This window comes from Haematobia irritans, chromosome 1 (assembly GCF_050003625.1).
Source record: "Haematobia irritans isolate KBUSLIRL chromosome 1, ASM5000362v1, whole genome shotgun sequence".
Classification (NCBI taxonomy): Eukaryota; Metazoa; Arthropoda; class Insecta; order Diptera; family Muscidae; genus Haematobia; species Haematobia irritans.
This window is the reverse complement of record NC_134397.1, coordinates 256,085,442-256,099,581: the sequence shown is the minus strand read 5'-3', so window position 1 is coordinate 256,099,581 and position 14,140 is coordinate 256,085,442. Positions and strand designations below refer to the sequence as shown.

The following is a 14,140-nucleotide window of genomic DNA, read 5'->3' as shown; positions in this document are numbered from 1 at the left end:
AAGATATATATGGGAGCTATATCTAAATCTTAACCGATTTTAATCAAATTTTGCACACTTTACTATACTACTAAAAGTACTCCTAGTGCAAAATTTCAACCAAATTCGGCCAAACATCTGGCTTCTGGGGCCATATAAGTCCATATCGGGTGAAAGATATATATGAGAGCTATATCTAAATATGAACCGATTTCAATCAAATTTTGCACACTTGACTATACGACTAAGTGTTATGTTTGTACAAAATTTCAAGCAACTCGGTATAAAACTCTGGCTGCTGGGTCCATATTAGAGCATATCGGGCGAAAGATATATATGGGAGCTATATCTAAATCTGAACCGATTTCTTCCAAAATCAATTAGGAAGATGTGCCAAATTTGAAGGCGATTGGACTTAAATTGTGACCTAGACTTTGATCACAAAAATGTGTTCACAGACAGACGGACGGACGTACGGACAGACGGACATGGTTATATCGACTCATGGATTATCCCACCTCAGTAATTCTGGTGACATTTCTGAGGGTTTCAAAGCTTCTCTAAGTGGTTTCACTGGAATGTGGAACGCCGTTCAGACTCGGCTATAAAAAGGAGGTCCCTTGTCATTGAGCTTAACATGGAATCGGGCAGCACTCAGTGATAAGAGAGAAGTTCACCACTGTGGTATCACAATGGACTGAATAGTCTAAGTAAGCCTGATACATCGGGCTGCCACATAACCTATCTTAACCTAACCTATATCGACTCAGGGACCCACCCTGAGCATTATTGCCAAAGACACCATGAGTCTATCTCGTCTCCTTCTGGGTGTTACAAACATATGCCCTAACTTATAATACCCTGTTCCACAGTGTGGCGCAGGTATAATCATTGGGGGATCCCACGATGCGCTTTAGAAGAAATGTTTGTGGACTTGTCCAAAAGGACTGCATCGGAAGTTGAAAAAACTCGGTGGGGGTTTCTGGGATGAGCTTTAAAAGAAATGTTTGTGGAACAACTTCCAATTTTTTTTTTTTTTTGCTGGGCAATTGTACTTGCTGTGCAAAATTTCAAAATTTAAGCTGTCTTTAACATTGACAGCACATGAAGAAAATTCCTGAAAAAAATGAGTAATTAAAATTTTGCTTCCCTGAATCAAGTACGCAAAACTCAAATTTAAACTAGAATTGCCTCTATAATGTGTGCTTCAATTTAGTATAAAGACAAAATTTTGTGTAAAAACAAAATCTTTGGAACCGATCATTCGTTTTTTTTTTTCAGTGTATAAAATTAATATATTATGTTACAAAATGGTTACACATACTGCTTACATATCGTAATTCCCCCCTTATAAAAATCCATAATCAGATTCATATAAATTTTATTTCTTGTATAAACTCTTATTTAAGATTTATTTAAGCTTCAGACGGAACAATTATTAACCCCCATATGACAAAAGCTATGTCGCCATTCTCTTCATTTCTATATCAATGACAACAAATTAATTATTTAGTCATTAAATTTCCCTCCAATTGTCGATTTTACAACTTCATAACTCATGGCAATAGCATATGGCATGACAAAATACCATTAATTATGTAAGTATGTTAATAACAAAAAAAAAAACAAAAGGGAGGAGAAAAATTAATCATATCATTATTATGAAGTAGAAATTAACCCTTTCTATTGATTTGGTTTTTTGTTTTGTATGACCTTAAATGGCAAACGAAAGCTCATTAATTTTACAAAGATGAACAACATGTGTGCTCTTTGATTTTGCTTTTGATTTTTTTGTAACGAAACTCTGATATATCTCTGCTCTTATCCTTTTGTAATTCTACTTACAAAATCCAAGAGAACAATTACATTGTTCTACAATGTAATTGTTCTCTTGGATTTGTGACAAATTATCAACAAAAAAAGTAAAAATCCTTGAACACAGAATTGATGTCAATGGGCAGATTGTATAAAAGATTTAAAATTTTATTTACACAATAGATTGTTTTTGAAATAAACTTCTATGGAAAGATTATAAAAAAAAAATTATAATAACACTAGAAATGCTACGAAAAGTTAAGGTCAGATTTGATCTGAACATATTGCGAGAACACATTGAAAAATGCAATGTAATCACGGTTGCCATAGTTGGTAGAATCCTAACAAAAATTTTAGGTTTTTTACTGTTTGGTAAATTGATAGAATTCTTGATGTCTTAGACGATTTTTCAAAACATTCATAAATTTTATATACAAATAAAAAAAATTTAAAAATAGAAATAAAATTTTGACACAATTTTCTATAAAAATAAAATGTTTACAAAATTTCCTATGGAGAAAAATTTTGCCACAATTTTCTAAAGCAATACAATTTTGACAAAAATTTTTGTGGAAATAAAATTTGGAAATAATTTTCTATGGAAGGTTAGGTGGCAGCCCGATGTATCAGGCTCACTTAGACTATTCAGTCCATTGTGATACGACATTGGTGAACTTCTCTCTTATCACTGAGTGCTGCCCGATTCCATGTTAAGCTCAATGACAATGGACCTCCTTTTTATAGCCAAGTCCGAACGGCGTTCCACATTGCAGTGTAGCCACTTAAAAAAGTTTTGAAACCCTCAGAAATGTCACCAGCATAAGTGAGGTGGGATAATGCACCGTTGAAAAATTTTTGGTGTTCGGTCGAATAAGGAATCGAACCCACGGACTTGTCTGTGCTAGGCGTGCATGCTAACCATTATTGAAATGTAATCTCGATAAAATGTCCAGTAGAAATAAATTTTAGAGAACATTTTCTGTAAAAATAAAGTTTTGACACAATTTTTAATAGAAATACAATTTTGTCAAAATTTTCTATAGACGTACAATTTTGACAATTTTTCTATGGAAATACAATTTTGAGAACATTTTCTTTGGAAATATAATCTTGAAAAAAAATTTCTGTAGAAATAAAATTTTGACAAAATTTTCTATAAAAATAAAATTTTGTAGAAATCTTCTATAGAAATAAAATTTTCTATAGAAATAAAATTTTGCCAAATTTTTCTATAGAAAAATAATCTTGAAAAAATTTCTATAGAAATTAAATTGTGCCAAAATTGTATGTCTATAGCAAATTTTGACAAAATTTTATATGTATAGAAAATTTTGTCACAATTTTCTATCAAATGTTGGCAAACTTTTCTATAGAAATAAAATTTTCTTTAAATTTTTTTCAGAAATAAAAAATTTAGACAAAAATTTCTATAGTAATAAAACTTTGAAAAAATCTTCTATAGAATTAATTTTTAAATGGAAATAAAAAAAAATAAAAAAATTATGGAAAAAAATTTACAACATTTTCCATAAAAATACAATTTTGTACAAATCTTCTATAGAAATAAAATTTTGACAACAATTTCATAGAAATAACATTTTGACAAAATTTATAGGGATAACATTTGACAATATTTTCTATAGAAATACAAGTTTGACAAAAGTTTCGTTAGAAAAAAAGTACTTTTAATATTTTCATAGAAATAACATTTTGACATAATTTTCTATAGAAATAAAATTTTGACAAAATTTTCTAAAGAAATAAAATGTTAGCAAAATTTTCTAAAGAAATAAAATGTTAGCAAAATTTTCAATAGAAAAAAATTTTGACAACATTTTCCTAGAAATAAAATTTTGACAAATTTTTCAATGGAAAAAAAATATTGCAAAATATGTCAATAGAAATAACGTGTGGACAAAATATTCTATGGAAAAAAATTTTAATAAAATTTCTAAAATTTCTAAAAAAATTTACAAAATTTTCTATAAAAATTAAATTTTGAAAAAAATTTTATAGAAATTAATTTTTGAAAAAAATGTCTGTAGAAATAAAATTTTAGCAAATTTTTTTATAGAAAATTTTGATTTTATAGCAAATTTTGACAAAATTCTATGTTCTATGAAATAAAATTTTGCCAAAACTTTCTACAGAAATAAAAAATTTTGACAAAATTTTCTATAGTAATAAAACTTTGAAAAAATCTTCTGTAAAAATAAAATTTTTATGGAAATGATATTTTGACAAAATTTTCTATAAAAATAAAATTTTGACATAATTTTCTATAGAAATAAAATTTTGACAAAATTTTCTAAAGAAATAAAATGTTAGCAAAATTTTCTAAAGAAATAAAATGTTAGCAAAATTTTCTATAGAAATAAAATTTTGACAAAATTTATATAGAATAAACATTTTGACAAAACTTATAGAGATAACAGTTTGACAATATTTTCTATAGAAATATAATTTCGACAAAATTTTCGTTAGAAAAAAGTACTGATAATATAGAAATCCAATTTTGACATAATTTTCTATTTTTTTTGTTGTTTTTTTTTTTTTTTTTTTTTTATTTCAGCTTAAAACCATGCATTGACTAAACTACAGGTGTAGCTTAACTAACAGAGAAAAAGAAATTTTGAAAATATTTTCTACAGAAACAAAATTTTAACAAAATTTTCAATAGAAATAAAATTTTGACAACATTTTCCTTAGAAATAAAATTCTGACAATTTTTTTATAGAAAAAAAATTGAAAATATTTCTATAGAAATAACATGTTGACAAAATTTTCTATAGAAATACAATTTTAATAAAATTCTAATTATACAATTATTTTTCGAGCTTTATGGACAGATATAGATTAAGGAACATGGTCAATAGAGCCATTGAAAAGAAAACGCCAGATACAAATCTATACACGCCTGGACTGTACATGTTTCGGTTCGGGCGAATGAACCTGTCCACAGCCTTTAGTATAGATCTGGCTGGGAGAGATGACTCAATTTTGGGCCCTCTATGCTAACTTCTTATGGAGAAAACATTTGGGAAATTTCCTCTTACAAATTGAATCATCTTTTCTCCCACTGTACATAATCTTTGCATATAACTTACAAGCCCCTTAATCTAATTTTTATTTCGTTTTGTTACATAGTAATGCAACAACACGAAATTTATTTTTAGAAAGCTAATTTGTTAGAATTCACCTAAGTGGTGAACAGTCGAACAATGCTTATTGTTTCTACAGTCAACTACATCAACATGTGACAACTTACAGAAACTGGTTTCCAGGATACAACAACAATTCTAACGCGTACATTAGTCGTGTTTTTCCTAGTTTCTGTAAGTTGTCACATATTGATGTAATTGACTGTAGAAACAATAAGCATTGTTCGACTGTTCACCACATAGGTGAATTCTAACAAATTAGCTTTCTAAAAATAAATTTCATGTTGTTTCAATGGCTCTATTGACCATGTTCATAAAGCTCGAAAAATAATTGTATAATTAGATATAATGCATTTGGACGTCAATTGCCTGTTTCGGTATCAGGCTAACATGAAATATAATTTAACAAAATTTTTATAAAAAAATTTTAAGAAATTTTCTATAGAAATAAAATTTTGCACAAATTTTCCATAGAAATTAATTTTTGAAAAAATTTTCTATAGAAATAAAATTTTGACAAAATTTGCTATAGAAAATTTGATCATTATAGCAAATTTAGACAAAATTTTATCTCTATAGAATTTTTTTTTTACAATTTTATATAGAAATAAAATTTTTCCAAAATTTTCTACCGAAATAAAAAATTTTTCCAAAATTTTCTACCGAAATAAAAAATTTTGACAAAATTTTCTATAGTAATAAAACTTTGAAAAAATTTTCCATAGAAATAAAATTTTTGACAAAATGTTTATGGAAATGACATTTTGACAAAAATTTTCTATAAACATAAAATGTTGTAGCAATCTTCTATGGAAATAAAATTTTGACAAAAATTGTATAGAAATACAATTTTGACAAAATTTATAGAAATAACAGTTTTACAATATTTTCTATAGAATTAAAATTTTAACAAAAATTTCAATAGAAATAAAATGTTGACAACATTTTCCATAGAAATAAAATTCTGACAATTTTTTCTATAGAAACAAATTTTGAAAATATTTCTATAGAAATAACATGTTGACAAAGATTTCTATAGAAATAAAATTTTAAAAAAATTTGGTGTAAAAAAATTTTACAAAATTTTCTATAGAAATAAAATGTTGCCCAAATTTTTTATATAAATTAATTTTTGGCAAAGTTTTCTGTAGAAATAAAATTTTGACAAAATTTTCTATAGAAAATTTTGTCTCTGCAGCAAATTTTGACAAAATTCTATCTCTATAGATTTTTTTTTTTACAATTTTCCGTAGAAATAAAATTTTTCCAAAATTTTCTGCAGAAATAAAAAATTTTGACAAAATTTTCTATAGTAATAAAACTTTGAAAAAAATTTTTATAGAAATAAATTTTTTGACGCAATTTTTATGGAAATAAATTTTGACAAAATTTTCTATAAAAATAAAATTTTGTAGAAATCTTCTATAAAAATAAAATTTTGACGAAAAATATATAGAAATAACATTTTGACAAAATTTATAGGAATAAAAGTTTGACATAATTTTCTATAGAAATAAAATTTTGACAAATTTTTTTATAGAAATAAAATATTGACAAAATTTTCTGTAAAAAAAAATTTACAAAATTTTCTATAGAAATAAAATTTTGCCCAAATTTTCCATAGAAATTAATTTTTTACAAAATTTTCTGTAGAAATAAAATTTTGACAAAATTTTCTATAGGGAAAAGTTGGAAAAATTTTGTTGTAGAAATAAGATTTTGGCAAATTTTTCTATAGAAATACAATTTTCTATAGAAATACAATTTTGCCAAAAATTTTATAGAAATAAAATTTTGCAAAATTTTCTATAGAAACAAAATTTCCTATAGGTATAAAATGTTGACAAAATTTCTAAAGAAATAAATTTTGGACAACATTTTGCAAAATTTTCTATAGAAATAAGTTTTTGCAAATTTTTCTATAGAAATACAATTTTGACAAACTTTTCTATAGACGTTATATCGAGAAGACAGATTTTGGCACCGGCTGTAGTATTTTACTCGAATTTACTCTTCTTGCCTATAATGGAACATGAGATTTTTTTAAATAAAAAAATATATATCTATATATATCTTATATATTACCGAATAAATGTTTGAGCTAATTTTTATAGTAAAACCAAAATGAATAAAACATTCTTATTTAATAATATATCCTTTATATGTTTGTAACATTCTCGTATCTAAGATTTACTTCAGTAATATATCTTTGTATTTTCCTTAAGGATTTAAGTATGCTTTACCATTGGGTCGTGTTTACCACATGTAGCAAATTTCATCGGGAATATAACGTAGCATGAGAAACATCATACACAAACACACACGCACATATCCATACAAACACATAGACATTCACTGCTAGCCATTTCTATAAATCAAATGATATATTAAGGTTGGCATTTTCTTTTTGGTCCCTTACTCACATTCCATTCGTTTTCTTTTGCTATTCGATTACATTACAGGAAACTTTGTTCTATTGTGGCGTCGTGGCATTAACGTACTCACAGCCTCTAACATAATGGTGACAAGGGATGAACGTGTAAGACTGATAGATGGTTATAACTTGGAGATATCCGATTTGGAGCCACAAGATGCTGGTGATTATGTGTGTCAAATTAGTGACAAAATAAATCGTGATCAAGTGCATACAGTGGAAATATTGGGTAAGTAAAGGAAGGGGAGAGAGGGGGGCGAAAAACATAAAGAAAAACTTTGCCAAAAAGTAGAAAAAACCAAAAAAAAAATCTCAAATTATCTTAAAGAAATAAAGAAAAATTCTCTTAATTTTTTTTGTGGGTCTTAAATGATTTATATGAGTCTCTAATTTTTTGTTGTTCTGTTTTATTTGTTCTTTAGTTCCACCTAGTGTTCGTGCCACACCCACTTCTGGAAATTTACAAGCCCGCAAAGGTGGTCCAGTGACTTTAGAATGCAAAGGTTCTGGTAATCCTGTCCCCTCAATATACTGGACGAAAAAGGTAAGTCTTTGCTTTGAGTCATTCTAAGACAAAGTCAGCTCTTCTTTTGTCTTGATTCTTCACATTTTATTTTATTTTTGTATGCTTTTGTGAAACCTTAAAAGAGTAGAGACCAGGAACTCTAGATTTTGTTCATGCTACATCATTGGCCATTCATCAATTACTCTAAAGTTTACCTGGACTTAAAGTGAAAGCAAAAAAAAAAAAAACACGCACTAAAAGATAAAATAGAAAAATAATGCGAATAGTTTGATAAAGATAAAGAACTTCTAGGAAAAAGAAAATACCGCACTTGAGTTATTTTTTTGTGTAGATTGTAATCTAGTTTTAATTCAATTAAGTTAAACTACTGACATTTTTGTTGTTGTTGTTTCTCATAGTCCAACTTTGTTACTTTATGAATGGTTAAAAATGAATTAATGAGAAGTAAAAAGTTGCCTTTGGAGAAATAAATCCTTTTCTAGCATCAATTATAGCAAAACTTCAAGCAATTCTTAGAAATATTCACTAATGAAATGAGTAAGATACTCCTACAGGACATTCAATTTAATTAACAAAATGAATTGAAGTATGAAGGCATAGAGAAAAATTTTAGCTTGAAGTCTCAATAATTTATTTAATTAAATTTAGGTTTTTTGGGAAATAGAATTATACCATCCTATGGTGGAGGGTATTCTAAATGTGTTTTTTAGAACACATCTAATTATACGTGCGTGAAGATAAATAGTAAATTTAACTACCCAAGACACAAACCAGGTAGTTGTTGCCTGCCTGCCAACCTAATGCGTTAGGTTAGGTTAGATGGCAGGCCGATGTATCAGGCTCACTTAGACTATTCAGCCCATTGTGATACCACATTGGTGAACTTCTCTCTTATCACTGAGTGCTGCCCGATTCCATGTTAAGCTCAATGACAAGGGACCTCCTTTTTATAGCCGAGTCCGAACGGCGTTCCACATTGCAGTGAAACCCCTTAGAGAAGTTTTGAAACGCTCAGAAATGTCACAGGCATTACTGAGGTGGGATACTGTACCGCTGAAAAATCCGAACGGCGTTCAACATTGCAGTGAAACTTCTTAGAGAAGCTTTGAAACCCTCAGAAATGTCACCAGCATTACTGAGGTGGGATACTGTATCACTGAAAAACTTTTTGGTATTCGGTCGAAGCAGGAATCGAACATTGTGTATGCAAGGCGGACCTTGTGTATGCAAGGCGGGCGTGCTAACCATTGCACCACGGTGGCTCCTAATGGGTTAATTACAATTTGAAAAATTCTAAGTTGATCTATTGATGTCCGTCCGCCCGTCTGTTGAACTCATGCTAACATTTGAACAAAACAAGATATCGGCTTGAAACTTGGAACAAATAGTTTTTATTAATAAAGGTTTTATGGCATTGCAAGTGGGACCATTTTTATACCCTCCACCATAGGATGGGGGGTATATTAACTTTTTCATTCCGCTTATAACACATCGAAATATTGGTATATGACCCCATAAAGTAAAGGGTGGTTAAAATTTCAAGGGCCGATGTTGATTTTGAATAAAACACAAACTATTTAGGAAATTATTGTAATTTTATTTCATTATGATATGTTGGTGTTACTCAATTATGTATGGAACAAAATATTGGCCAAATGGGCGCCGCGACCTCGGTGGCACACCTTCATCGGATGGTCCAAATTTTCGATGACGCTGAGGCATAATGGAGGTTCTATGCCGTTAATGTGCCGAATTATCTCATCCTTTAGCTCTTGAATTGTTGCTGGCTTATCGACGTACACCTTTTCTTTCAAATAACCCCAAGGAAAAAAGTCCAACTGTGTCAAATCACATGATCTTGGCGGCCAATTGACATCGCCATTACGTGAGATAACACGGCCATTGAATTTGTTGCGGAAAAGAGCCGTTGTTTCGTTAGCTGTGTGGCAAGTGGCACCGTCCTGCTGAAACCACATATAGTCCACATCCATATCTTCCAATTCGGGCCATAAAAAGTTCGTTATCATCTCACGATAGCGAACATCATTCATCAGCATTAACTGCCTGACCGGCCTCATTTTGGAACAAATACGGCCCGATGATGCCGCCAGCTCATAAACCGCACCAAACAGTCACTCTTTGTGGGTGCATTGGTTTTTCGACAATCACTCTTGGATTCTCATTCGCCCAAATGGGGCAATTCTGTTTATTGACGAATCCACTGAGGTGAAAATGTGCCTCATCACTGAAGATGATTTTCTTCGAAAATTGATCATCCATTGTTGTCATTTCTTGGAACCATTTAACACGTTGTCTCTCCATGGTTCAAATAGAGTAAGTCTGAAATAGAGAAATGTCAAATAAAATTCGGAAAAAGCTTGGCGTTTAGGTGTGGTTTACATTCAACATCGGCTCTTACAATTTAACACCACCGTGATGAAATTTTGAGTCGATCTAATCATGTCCGTCCGTCTGCTGAAAAACTTCCGGACGAAACAAGCTATCGACTTGAAACTTGGCATAAGTAGATGTTATTAATGTAGGTCGGATAGTACTGTAAATGGGCCATATTGGACCACTTTTACGTATAGCCCCCATATAAACCGACCCCCAAATTTACGGCTTACGGAGCCTCTTAGAGAAGCAAATTTAATCCGATCCGGTTCAAATTTGGTACGTGGTCTTAGTATATGGTTTGGGAGCCACCGTGGTGCAATGGTTAGCATGCCCGCCTTGCATACACAAGGTCGTGGGTTCGATTCCTGCTTCGACCGAACACTAAAAAGTTTTTCAGCGGTGGATTATCCCACCTCAGTAATGCTGGTGACATTTCTGAGGGTTTCAAAACTTCTCTAAGGGGTTTCACTGCAATGTGGAACGCCGTTCGGACTCGGCTATAAAAAGTAGGTCCCTTGTCATTGAGCTTAACATGGAATCGGGCAGCACTCAGTGATAAGAGAGAAGTTCACCAATGTTGTATCACAATGGACTGAATAGTCTAAGTGAGCCTGATACATCGGTCTGCCATCTAACTTAACCATATGGTTTCTAACAACCATGCAAGAATTGATCCACATCGGTTCATAATTATATATAGCCACCATATAAACCGATCCCCAGAGTTGACCTCCGGAGCCACTTGGAGGAGCAAAATCCAGCCGATCGGGTTGAAATTTGGAACGAGGTGTTAGTATATGGCCGCTAACAACCATGCCAAAATTGGTCCATATCGGTCTATAGGTATATATACCCGATCCACAATCACACAGAAATTGGTCTATATCGGTTCGTAATCATGGTTGCAACTCAAGCCAAGAATAATCTAGCAAAATTATATATCTATAGAAAATTTTGTCAAAATTTTATTAATAAAGAAAATTTTGTTAAAATTATATATCTATAGAAAATTTTGTCAAAATTTTATTTTTATAGAAAATTTTGTCAAAATTTTATTTTTATAGAAAATTTTTTCAAAATTTTATTTTTATAGAAAATTTTGTCAAAATTTTATTTTTATAGAAAAACGTGGGATTGGGAGACACATAAAGCGATGTGGACCAATGCAACGGTCGGATGATGACAAAAAATATTATGGGGTGACACAAACAAAAAAAAGTCTGAAGATCTACTGAAGGAGAGTAGGACGACAGTTAGGAGGACCGTGGGACGGAGGGTACCCAGAATTTATTTCATATTTGTACCGAATAGGAGCAGCAAAGGATGGTGCTTGTAGGGCGTGTATTTTGGATTATGAGACCTAGAGAGTATGCTGCAAGTAAAATAATGGAAGTAACCAATTGGCACCTTAAAAATAAATCCACACAAAGAAAATTTCATTAAATTTTTTGTTTCTACCAGTGTACGCCCTAAGGTGAAACATGATATGTTTGAACAATACAAACAATATTTTGTTTGGACCAATCCTGAAAATATATATGCTTGAAGCAAAATGTGTTTGAGGTATATGTTATAGAAGCGGTTTTTTTGAGAGTGTACAAAAAAAACGTTCAAAATTAGGACCTGTTTTTCAAAATTTTATTTTAAAACCGTTTACTGTTTAAAACTTGAAGTCGAGTCTGAAATTAAAAACTTAATCTGTAGTAACTACACGTTTGTAAAGAACTTTGAGCACATGAGAAAAAAAAACTAAAAAGGCGAATAAATTAAAAATTGTTTCCTAAAATCAAGTATGTAAAACTCAAATGTAAAAGAAAATTGTTTACTAAAAGTATCCTGACTTTACTTCTCCGCTTCTTTTGCTCAGAATCAATACCAAAATCATTAGTGTAAAGACAAAAACTTTGGAACTGGGCATTGTTTACATCGGTTCTTTTTTCTGCAATATATGCTACTCTTAAGAAACATTAAATTTCTATAAAACAATTCAATTGATTTTTATGGTCATTTTATTTAATTTAGAATTACTTGGTAAGCATTATAAACCATAGAGGCTTTTGTTCACATCTTTGGCCATTTCACATCACAAAGCAACTGCAAAGATTTCTATCAGGTGTTGACACATTAAGGTAACACAAGTGACACAAAAGTAAAATCACACACACACACAAAGATAAGAAGAAAGGATGTAAATACACACTCATACTGATACATACACTCACACATTTCATATATAAACCAAATACTTAGGCTTTACCTTTACATAACATGAGAACAATGTTAATGACAACACTTCAAAGATAACGAAGAACACAGGAGTAATTGTTTCACTACATTTAAGTTTAAATAAGAAATTCTAGAATAGTTGCAAAATTGTAAACCAGTTCTTGGAGTATAGGAGGTATAGGAGTAGTTTACAAAACAAAAGGACGTTTAAGAGACAAAGATATTACAAGGACTACAAACACTCCTATGAATCTTTAATGTGGTAAATGTGAGGAATATCTTAATGTCCTACACTAAGAAAAAAACAGTATTTTGTAGGGAGAACAAAGATAGCATGTCCTTAAAATACAAACGCGAGGTTGGCTTAGCTTAGAAGACGCAGTTCTCTGATACAAGGTTTTTTTACTAGATCAAAAATCGATACATCTTTCATTGAAGGCATTTTTGTCTTTGGCTCAAAATCAATACCCAACATCATTTATGAAGACAAAAATCTTTAGAACCGACACCGGGAGCCACCGTGGTGTAATGGTTAGCATGCCCGCCTAATACACCTGTATGCTTCCTACTTTGACCGAACACCAAAAAGTTTTTCAGCGTTGGATTATCCCACCTCAGTAATGCTGGTGACATTTCTGAGGGTTTCAAAGCTTCTCTAAGTGGTTTCACTGCAATGTGGAACGCCGTTCGGACTCGGCTACAAAAAGGGGGTCCCTTGTCATTGAGCTTAACATGAAATCGGGCAGCACTCAGTGATAAGAGGGAAGTTCACCAATGTGGTATCACAATGGACAATGCCACCTAACCTAAACTTAGAACCGAAAAGTGTAGCCTACATATACTCCAGTCCAATGTGGTATTACAATATACTGGTATCACAATGGACAATGCCACCTAACCTATCCTTAGAACCGAAAAGTGTAGCCAACATCTACTCTATTTTCTCAGTGTACACTTTTAGGACACAAATTTTGGAAATTTGCACCCCTCCGTCAAAAAATTTTGAGCTAATGAAATCGTTCTTAAATTAACTGAAATATTGAATATTTAGATTTATGATAAAAATGCTTCAAATATAGGCTAAGACTTATTTTGAGGATTTGGTATCATTGCACAGAAAAAAATATTTTTTGTCTTCAATCACGAAATTAATTGATCTATTTGATTATTACTTTAAATGTCCACCAAAATATTTCCAATTAAAATTTTAATTGAATTTTCAAAAATATTCAATTAAAATTTTAATTGATTCCAAAATTTTTTTAATTAAAACAAACATAAATAATGAAAATTAATAATACCAATTAATGTTTTATTTGGATCAATTAATATTTAATTTGACTTCGGTAATTAATTTTTCTGTGATTGGGGACATTTCAATTAAAACTTAATTGGATCAATTAATTTTGTGATTTAACCTAAAAATTATTTTATTGTGTAGATTAAAACAAGTATATACGGCCGTAAGTTCGGCCAGGCCGAAGCTTATGTACCCTCCACCATGGATTGCATAGAAACTTCTTCTAAACACTGCCATCCACAATCCAATTACTTGGGTTGCGGTAACGCTTGCCCACTGCAAGGTATTTTAAAACTTCCTAA

At 30.6% G+C, this 14,140-nt stretch overlaps 1 protein-coding gene across 2 annotated transcripts in view; it reads left to right on the top strand.

Annotated features, from left to right (window-relative positions):
• klg (klingon) overlaps positions 1 to 14,140 on the top strand; it is a 762,719-nt gene that overhangs the window by 660,326 nt on the left and 88,253 nt on the right. For both annotated transcript variants that reach the window (XM_075290179.1, XM_075290170.1), the window contains exons 4-5: positions 7,418 to 7,618; positions 7,812 to 7,933. In XM_075290179.1, coding sequence (XP_075146294.1) covers positions 7,418 to 7,618; positions 7,812 to 7,933 — 323 coding nt within the window. The remainder of the gene's footprint in view (positions 1 to 7,417; positions 7,619 to 7,811; positions 7,934 to 14,140) is intronic.